Here is a 9938-nt window from a genome sequence, read left to right as displayed (position 1 = left end):
TATTGTTTTTTCCTGATGCAGCCCAGTGCTCACGTTGTTATAGAAAATACAGTATATGGTGCAGGATTCTCCTGACGTACCAAACACACACACACACACACACACACACACACACATGCTATGGCCGTGCACAAACGGAGAAATGTCAGAGTGAGTAAATATAAACTTTACACTCATGAGCAGCAAACAGAAACTATGGAGGACATCGAGACATGAAGGTAAGAGACTGTGAAGTTCCTCAGGTTGCCCACAACTTTAATGTCCATACAGAAAGGGTTCATACAACTTTAAGAAGAAGGGGATTTACATTTGGAACATGCAACAACGAATAAAACGTTTTTCTTTGCTGTGTTAATGAGTATTGGTGTGTGTTTAGTTGTTATTTTTAATGTTTATGATTGCTTAAACTTAGGATGACAATGTTGAACCTAACACTAATACGGCCCTCTATGCTGAAACCTTCAGCCACGCATTCATCGCCTCAAGACCGGTTTGAGTCGTTCTTCTTCTTTGTGCCTTTGAATATTTAAAAGAGTGCTGTAAAAGACTAACGTGTTACTTCTGATATTTTTAGTCATAAATACATGAATTTATAACGGTGTATTTTTTCACAGGTTTATTGCAGTAAAGATCCGATTTCTGATTTCACATAAACACATCTTTGAATGACAAAGTCTGCAAAACATTTTATTGTTAACAAATCATGAGTGGGATGACAGAGCGCCGTGTGCAGGATGTTGATCCCAGATAAAGCTGTTCAGGATGCCCCCGAGAAAGCTGTGTGACACGAAGCTCAGACGACTGATGGAAGTAGAAGCAAAAGAAATACAGTGTATGTGCCCTTTTTTAAAACCACATTATATCAAGAAAAAAAAACACTTGTGCAAAATGCTTCCATGCAAAAGATTTAAAACAGGATTCAACCTGACTGATTCATCACTCTTATCAAATCAAGCACCATAGTTTCCATTCAAAGGCCTCTGAACATATCAGGGTCCTAAAGGGCCTCCAGGATTATCCTCTCAGCTACAGGAGATGTATCTCAGCCCCTCATGGGGCCCAGGTGTCAGACCCTTTTTAAAAGTGACTCTTTATGTTCATTTATATTTTTTATTGAAGTCAATCAAACTTTAGAGAGACTGAAACAACGAGAGAAAGCCAGGAAGAAAGAGACACATGCAAACAGAGAAACAAGAGAGGAGACGCAAGGCACAGGTCTGTCTGTCCCTCCGTGTCTGTGGGACGTCCAGCCGTGTTCACTCCGGACTGCAGAATCGACCTGCAAAGAGGGTGGTCTTGGTGGGGATGTGTTTGATGAAAAAGAGGAAGGGGTGGTCAGCGATGAAGGTGAAGGGGATCTCTACAGAGCGTATCCCAATGAGAGCACCAGTGGCAGCGGCCGCCTCTGTTCCCTCCTCGTTCACGTCCACATACGACTTGTGGACGACCTTGGACAAGACCAGGTCATTGGCTGGAGACATGCCTGTCACAGAGGGAGAGGGAGAACCCGCTGGTCAACCACTCAAACAGAATCAGCGTTTTAGTTTTTGTGTTTAAAATACACAGCCATGTCTCACCAGAGAAGTCGCTCATGGCCACATCGAAAGCGTCCAACATGCCCATCTTCTTCAGGACCTCGTTCAGGTCGTACGTCTCCTCCAGCTTGAATCGAGGAAGCTTCACCTCCACCGACCCCTGATTCATCATGTCCGGACGAGACCAATCCACAAACTTCTGATGGGTCAGCTCCGACTCCAGCTGGGGAGGAAACAACGTCAACCATCAGGGTGTGTTTTACATATGTTCAGTGTGTGTGTGTGTGTGTGTGTGTGTGTGTGGTCCTGTACCTTCTCCAGGCCTGTGCTGTCGTCCTCGATATCATTGGGCAGGAAGATGATCATACTGAGGTCCTCACCTACGTAGGGCATCTGTATAACCTGCAAAAACAACAAAACACTCAATCATCTTCCAATCAGAAGCTCTCCTTTCCACCAACCGTGTCAAACATACTTCATTAAGATGTGTTCATAAAATATTTAAATATCACTTTGCATGGTGGAAAAAAACACAGACGCACCTTGATGTTGATCTCAGGAATGTCCCTGTGTAAGAATTTGCTCTTCTGTTGCATCATCTTCACCGGCTTGGTGTCGTTCTGTAAGACAACAAAGAGACAAATCAAAGTGTTCAAGTACAAAAGTTGAGTAATGGACAAAATAAAGAACGGGGAGGACGAAGTCCGCGCACCAGAAGCTACTGAAGGAGTGAAACCGTTTCTGATAGAGTCGGCTGTTTTTGAGCACGTTTCATTTGGACACACCTCTCCTGACGCTGCGACGCTCTGAAGCCATGCACACCTTTTACACCTGTTTCATTTAGTAAAATATCCTTTGGTCCAGCATTTTTCTTTGAAAGGAGCTTGCTATCTTTCTATCTATCTTCATACGCAAGACCTTCGAGGGACGGCTGTTGCAAATTAAAGGCAGGATTTGTCCTTTTAAAAAAATAGCACGATTTTGAATGTAGCTCCCTGTGCTCCCTTTAAAGCCACGCCCCCCTCCCTTGATTTCATCAGAGAGCAGGGAGACAGGGAGGCTGTGATTGGTTCATCAGAGAGCAGGGAGGCTGTGATTGGTTCATCAGATTGGTACCTCGTGGCAGACATTGGTTGAAGTTTTTACAGACTTACAAACTGATACAGATGATGGATTTACTTTGTTCCTTTTTCAGAGAACCTGAGTTATTAATTTCTGTTAGGACCTAAAGACAGTTTCAACTAGAATCTAAAAAAGTGTTTCTGGAGGAAATGACCGACCCTGACTTTAACAGCCTCTGTAAACACCATCATTCTTGCATTGGATGTATTGAATCTGTCTCTAACAAATAATTAAATAAACTACAAACAAGATGCAACATGATAGAAAGAGAAAATGTAAATACAGAGTAACTGAGTGAATGAAAGCAGCTCTTCGGCCTGTGTTACCTTATTTACTCTAAACTGATACTCCACAGTGTCCTCCTCCTTGAACTGATGGTTCCATTTTCCCTTGAAGTAGACGGCGTTGATCAGCGCCAACCGGGTCGAGTCATCCACTGAACCCTCAGCCAGCAGGTCCTTGATTTTACCTGGAGAGCAGCGACGCTGTTTAGTGTGAGGCTGGGTGTAGATACATCAGAACAGAGGAAGGCACTGCTGTTGTAGTCTAGACCACACTAACCGAGCCCAGAGCAATCAGAAGTCCGCCCAAGGCGAGACCTCGAAAAAGACTTTCTGGGCTGGTCTTGAGACCAGGAGTGATTCTGAGAACTACAACACTTGAAGGTACCTCATTTCTATTCAGGCTCTCATTGGCTAATAAAGGCTGTGAACCCAGAGTGGGAGGTCCTAATTTGGCCAAACGAAGTGTCAATCAAAAGGTCAGAGTACGGCCTCCTTTTTGATGTATTGCAATTAAGAGGAAATCTATAATGAAAATGGATTATAAGAGAAGCTAGAGTGAGAAATCTGGATCAGCCAGTGGACGTGATCATGGAGACTCTTCAGTGCAGCAGAAAGGTTTTTATTGGAATATGGTGATCGGGGAGTTTAGAAAACCTTCACATGGCCAATCAAAAACTGTAAAAATCATTGTTTGTCGGGGGTCTGACAGATGTGTAGATTGTGGCTGCTGTGGTGTTTGGATCTTGAAATGATTCACATCATCAAAATCACACAAATCCAAGCTTTCTATCGACACACGACAGCAGTGATATTTACACGTGTGTGAATCATCGTGAGAATGAGAAACCCTTTTTCATGAACTCCCACCTTGTGTGTTCTTCTCCACCCAGTCGTTGATGTTGACCCGGGCTTCCTCTGCCTTATGTTTGAAGTCCACAGACTCCAGCTCGGCGCTGTAGTGCTTCTTTGTGTCTGCGATGAAATCCTGAAATGAGAAAAGTCTCGTTTGGATATAACATCACAGAGAGAGGAAACCAGGGACTCCGAGCAGGAAGATGTAACATGGGACTTCACTGTTGAAAACATATGTTAAAATAAAGGTCATTTAAATCATTTCCTCCCTCGTTGCTTGATTTCTTTTTGCTTCCTGGTAGTTAAACCGAGCACACACCTTATTAAATCTGTAGGACTTCTCTCCGTACAGCCTGTTGGCCACACTCAGCGCGTACGCAGCGTCCTCCTTGTTCAGCTTTTTCAGCAGCTCTCCAAACTTAACATGGACTTCATCGTCACCACTCTGTTTGAGGCACTGCAAAGAGCCAGAGGAGAGCTGTGTGTTAGCATCAAACACTGAGACAGACAGAGGCACGAGCACAGCTTGTTGACCCTTTGTTGAGCTCCCCATTAAATGATGAAAAAAGACCCCAAACATCATCAAGAGCTGATGATTCAAACCTGAAACCTCACTAAAGACAGTTAGAATAAATACAACAAATCCATGGGAGAGGTTTGAAATAATTAACACACCTTCAAGTTGTTAGATATTTTATCAAAGTTATGATATGACACAGTAATTTCCCTAAGCTGAAATGATCTGCTTGTTTTTTGCTTTAAAAGTTACTCGCTTGTGCAGCGAGCACAAGATCAAGAGGGGTGAAGACAGCTGCAGGATGTCAACAGCCAGCAATCAGGGCATTCATGGATGACCTAACTGTGATCACACCAACTCACGTGCAGGCAAGATGGGTCTTGGAAGAACTGGATCGCATGGCCACCTGGGCAAAAATGGCTTTCAAGTCCATGAAATCAAGGAGCATGGTGATCCAAAAGGGCAAAGTAACTGGAAGGTGTGAGCTACGAGTTCAAGGGGAAGTGATCCCAAACATCCAGGGGAACCCAATTAAATGCCTTGGGAAGTGGTATGATGACTCCCTGTCAGACAAAAACAGCATCTCCAACACAGGGAAACAAGTCGAAGAATGGCTGACGAAGATTGACAAGTCTGGCCTGCCTGGGAAATACAAGTGCTGGATTTACCAACATAGCCTGCTCCCAAGACTCATGTGGCATCTCACCATATATAAGGTACCCCATCAACTGTTGAAGAAATGGAGAGGAAGTTCAACAAGCACCTTCGAAGATGGTTGGGAATACCCCCAATTTTACATCCTTGGGGCTCTACATAAGATCAGGCCAGCTCCAGCTTCCAATGTCATCAGTGGTTGAGGAGTTCAAAGTCGCCAAGTGCAGACTGTCATTGACATATAGAGACTCTCAGGATCAACTCACCAGGGAAGCAGGAGTCAGGGCAAGATCTGGCTGTAAGTGGGCCGCCAGCACGGCGATCAACCAGGCAGACAGTTTGCTCAGGACCAAAGACATCATTGGTAACCCTTGCACTGGAAGACAGGGTCTAGGAACCACACACTTCCAGCAGTGGTCAAAGTCAACCCCTAGGGAAAGGAGAACCTTGATCCAGGATGAAGTCCAATACCTTGAAGAAGAAGGGAGAAGAGCAAAATCCATCGAGCTCGCAACTCAGGGTGCCTGGACAAGGTGGAACCTCCCCAAGAGAACCATCACATGGAGTGAAATGTGGCGGCTGGAGCCCTTCCGGATATCCTTTCTACTCCGAGCAGTGTGCGATACCCTACCGACCCCAGTCAATTTGCACAGGTGGGGGATGAGGGAGGACCAGTTGTGCAGGTTGTGTGGTGGAAAAGGAACAATGGCACACATCCTGTCAGGGTGCAAGACAGCACTGACACAGGGGAGATACAGGTGGCATCACGATAGGGTGCTATCAGTGCTCGCAGACATCCTGGAGCAAGAGAGGAGGAAGAAGCAACCAACCAAAGTAAGATCGCTGTGCAGCACCATCGCTTTTGTGAAAGAGGGCCATAGAACGGCTTCCCACAACCAAGCCAGGCAGAATCTCCTGCAGTCAGCCCAGAGATGGGAAATGGTGGTTGACCTAGGGAGGAAACTCCACTTCCCAGAAGCAGTCCTGTCCACCACCCAAAGACCTGACACCATCATTTGGTCTCCAGAGGGGAAGAAGATCATCATGGTGGAGTTGACAGTGCCGTGGGAGGAGGGCTGTGAGGAAGCTGCAGAGAGGAAAAAAGCCAAATACCAGCAACTTGCCCAAGACTGCCGGGATAAGGGGTGGACAACATGGCCGTTGACGGTGGAAATTGGATGTCGAGGATTCCCAGCTCAATCTGTGTGGGATCTAATGACAAAGATTGGGCTGAGAGGCCACTTGAGGAAAGCAGCTGTTCGTAGACTGGGGGAAGCAGCAGAGTGAGCCTCCTGTTGGCTCTGGCACAAAAGAGAGGACACAAGCTGGAAGCCTGGAGGAGAGGGGCAGTGACCTGGCCAGTTACTGCTGACCCGCCAACTGGAGGGTGTTGTGGATAAGGGTCGAAACACCCAGTGAAGGTTGGGGACCACCTGAAGACCTCTCTTCTCGGCCAAGGCTTCACCCATTGGGAATGGGTGTATGTTTGCATACTAGATGTGTTATACAAAAGCAAATCCAAATTCTGTCATCAGTGTTTTTGCAGATGATTGGAAACATCGTCACTTTGCATTTCGTTTGTTCAGTCTTTTTTTTTTTTTTTTAATACAACCTGGCGCAGGTACGCTGGCAGCATGCTTTGCTGCTGCATCTGCATCCTCAGCTGCTGCCGCGTCTGCATCTGCGACCGGATCGGGAACCGCATCCTCGTTCTCATCTGAGTCTGCTCCATCATCGGCTGGTCTCCCTCCTCCGTCTTTGGTTGGTCTCCCTCCTCCGTCTTTGGTTGGTCTCCCTCCTCCATCGGCTGGTCTCCCTCCTCCGTCTTTGGTTGGTCTCCCTCCTCCGTCTTTGGTTCGTCCCCCTCAGAGAATCCCAGGACCTAAAGGGGGCAGGAAGTCTGTCTTAGCATGTGGATCATTACATTCAACATGTTTCGTTTTGGGTGTTTGGCTTCGCAGAATGATGCAAAGCGTAAAGGAAATACAGAATGCTCCCCCTGACAGAGGATGTCAGAGGACAGTAGGGCCCTTGCACTCGGCCTTCTCTCCACCTGTACTTTCACAGGAATGTCCCATCATGGTAAAACATTATTGCTAACTTGATTTGAACCTAATTGACTAATCGTCCTGTTTTACCCACACACATGCAGCTTGATGAAGATCTAACATGTTCTGCAAGACGGTGCACTTTGTACATTTTTCTCCACCCATCCCTCAAACAGGCCACCGCAATGCATCCTGGTATATGTAGTCGCTGACGACAGTACACTAAAAGGAGGACGACTCTCTCTGTCAGCATGAACACACCCTGCAGTTCTCTAACTGTCTGCACACACACACACACACACACACACACACACACACACACACACACACACACACGCAGCCAGGCATGCATGAACACACAGGAGTTCCTCTCCCTAACTGATGACTCTCAGGCAGGATTACTGGATTTCGTTACCCTGGAGACTCTGAGTCACAGTCAGGTCGCTCTCAGTCCTGAAACTGTTGCTGCGTTGATCAACATCACATCTGTTGCACCACCAACATCATCATGTTGTGACTTTGGAAGCTCCCTTTCCTCTTCTCCTGCTCGATCTGCACCAGTGAAAGCTGAATCTTTACGTCTGTATCGTAATGTGTCGTTTATCACAGAAGCAGAAACTGTGTTGAAGCTTCTCTGACAACAACGCAGCAGCCAGCATGTCCTCCTTCTAACTTTAGATTCTGCTCCAGCAGCAGAAAGCTGCTCAAACTAGGATCAATGTTGGAGATGCTTTTGAAACATGGAGAGAGGTTAGAACGCAGAAAGCTTTACAGCTTTACAATTCAAACAACATTTAGATTTCAAAATGTGTGAATATGAGGAATAATGTAGAAGATAATTTCAATATCTCTTATGGTGGTGCGTCACTGTTTTACTGTACTGATATTTTTTGTCTTTGGTTGACAGCTCGTAGAGAAATCTGAACTCTTCCTCCGAGCCGGAGCCGAAGGAGCCCCACCACGGCTCGGAGTGAGGAATGACAGTACTCGTAACTCTCTGTGCCACACCTCGTCTCCCACACAGAAAAAATAAAAAAACCTGCAGTGACCAAAACTTGTCCTCCCGCCTCCTCAAACATACTGCGAGAACACGTAACTATCTATGTGCACATGACACGACTTGAAAGTCCAGCCCCACCCCTTTCTTCTTTGTCTTTTCCTGCAGTAATGAGGTGGCTTCATTCCAGCAGCACGGTGAACCAGCACAGTGAACCAGACTGACTTCATGACATTTCAATGTCTGATTCTGCTCCAGATGGGTGTGTTAACATGCTAACTGTGACTTTTCCCTCTTTATTATCAAACCCTGTTTAGGCCATTGTGTGTGTGTGTGTGTGTGTGTGTGTGTGTGTGTGTGTGTGTGTTCTGTACCTGTGACATCTCTGCAGCCGTGTTGCCTCTGGCCCCCAGCATCACCATGGCGAGAGCTGACGAGATGCTGAGGGGAGAGTAGAAGATATTGGCCGTCTTGTCGTCTTTGCTCAGCTCTTTGAACAAATCCAGAGAGAAGGTGTTGTTGGCCTTGGCCAGAGAGAGAGGTGGTGATGTTGAAGCCATGGCGTCCAGTAAAAAGAGGAGACTTTTAGCATCCACTGGTATCTCACTGCCCTGTATGAAGAAGATAAAATGTTTCAGACACAAGTGAAGGTGAGGAAGTTTCTCCTTCTGCGAGAAGAAGCTGAACGATCATTTGAGTTTTTGGCTCATATCCATCTTATTCAAACCTAAAGAGAACTCTGCAACGACTTGTTTTTATTTTGCAACCTCCTCCACTTTCTAAACATGTGCAGACAACATTCTCCAAAGCTAACCACACTCAGTAAAACCCCATTACTGGCTAACCAGGAGCTCAGTCCTGCTCTCTCTTCTAAAAATCCGATCTCACAGAGGCGTCGTCCTGTACTCACCTTCAGACTGAAGTTATCCAGTGAAAGAAAGTAAGACTTGTTCTGGCTCTGTGGGGTTTTTCTCTCTCTCTACGACACACCCAGGATCAGGCAGGTCCTGCCACAGCTTGAGGAAGTTTCTACAAATCACACCCATCAACGAGAGACACACCCAGACGTGTTCACAGCCGTGCCAAAGGGTGTGTGCTCTGCAGGAGGTGGCACACACACACAAACACACACACGCGCTTCATGAAATGCCATAGTGTCAGTTAATAATTTGATTTAAGGATTTTTAAAGTCTCCCATTAATAAATATAACACACCCAGTTTAACACTCAACTCTGATTCTCTGAGTTGTTGCCACAGTTTCATGGCAACAGTTGCTGTCACATTGTCGTTTTTGAGGCCGCTGCTGTGTTCTGGGTTTGGGATTGTTGCAGGTTTGAGTGAAGAGGGGCCCCCCCGGCTCTCACACATCAGTGTCGTCAGATCCTTTCAATTCTGACGCTCTCGGTCCAGACACGCCTACTCCCTGCCGGAGTTTTGAGTAGAGGCGTGTTGTATGGGCCCTCCTCCTACAAAAAGGTCACTCAAGGTCATTTGAAGCAGCTGAATTCGTGACATCGAACTTCTCCAGTAGACTCACCTCAGTTCTCAGTTCATGAGACGGCCTCACCGTCAGTGTGTGCAGCATTTTACATGTCAACATTAAGTTCTGTTTGTCCACTCAGACATTCAGTCACTGCACACCGTCTCACTTTTATTCACCAACATCCTGAGGACTGAAAATCAGAACATCGAGTTTCTGTATCTTCTTCTTAGCGACAAAGAGAAACTTTGACCTGAGTGAGGTCGACCCTGGTGCTCGGTGTTACAAGTTTTCAGAAGCTGACCCCTCCCAAAAAATAAGTAATTTAAAACAACTTTAAAATAAATCACAAGCCAACCTGTGAGCAGATGACTAACGTACGTCTCTAACGTTTCTGTTTTCTCCTCAGCTTGAGAAAGTCTTCTTCAGTTTGACATGCAAAAGATTT

The 9938-nt window shown here is 46.1% G+C and overlaps 1 protein-coding gene across 1 annotated transcript; it reads right to left on the bottom strand.

Moving 5' to 3' along the window:
• Positions 1-329: 329 nt before the first annotated feature.
• Positions 330-8944, bottom strand: LOC306834793 (leukocyte elastase inhibitor-like). Its single transcript, XM_079360988.1, has 10 exons — positions 8920-8944; positions 8384-8620; positions 6577-6846; positions 4113-4250; positions 3809-3926; positions 2984-3126; positions 2078-2155; positions 1848-1937; positions 1578-1758; positions 330-1483 (listed from the first exon to the last, which is right to left on the bottom strand). Exons 2-10 carry the CDS (start codon positions 8567-8569, stop codon positions 1257-1259), a joined length of 1431 nt encoding a protein of 476 aa, XP_079217114.1. The 5' UTR covers positions 8570-8620; positions 8920-8944; the 3' UTR covers positions 330-1256.
• Between the last annotated feature and the right edge of the window lie 994 nt (positions 8945-9938).

The sequence above is a fragment of the Symphodus melops genome, assembly GCF_947650265.1.
Source record: "Symphodus melops genome assembly, chromosome: 14".
NCBI lineage: Eukaryota > Metazoa > Chordata > Actinopteri > Labriformes > Labridae > Symphodus > Symphodus melops.
This window is presented reverse-complemented; position numbering and strand designations above follow the sequence as displayed.

Coding starts and splice junctions, on each gene's coding strand:
- LOC306834793 (XM_079360988.1), bottom strand. CDS start 8,569: ATGGCTTCAACATCACCACCTCTCTCTCTGGCCAAGGCCAACAACACC. Junction 1,938..2,077: donor TTCCTGAGATCAACATCAAG/GTGCGTCTGTGT, acceptor TTGTTTTTGCAG/GTTATACAGATGCCCTACGT. Junction 1,484..1,577: donor GGCCATGAGCGACTTCTCTG/GTGAGACATGGC, acceptor CCTCTGTGACAG/GCATGTCTCCAGCCAATGAC.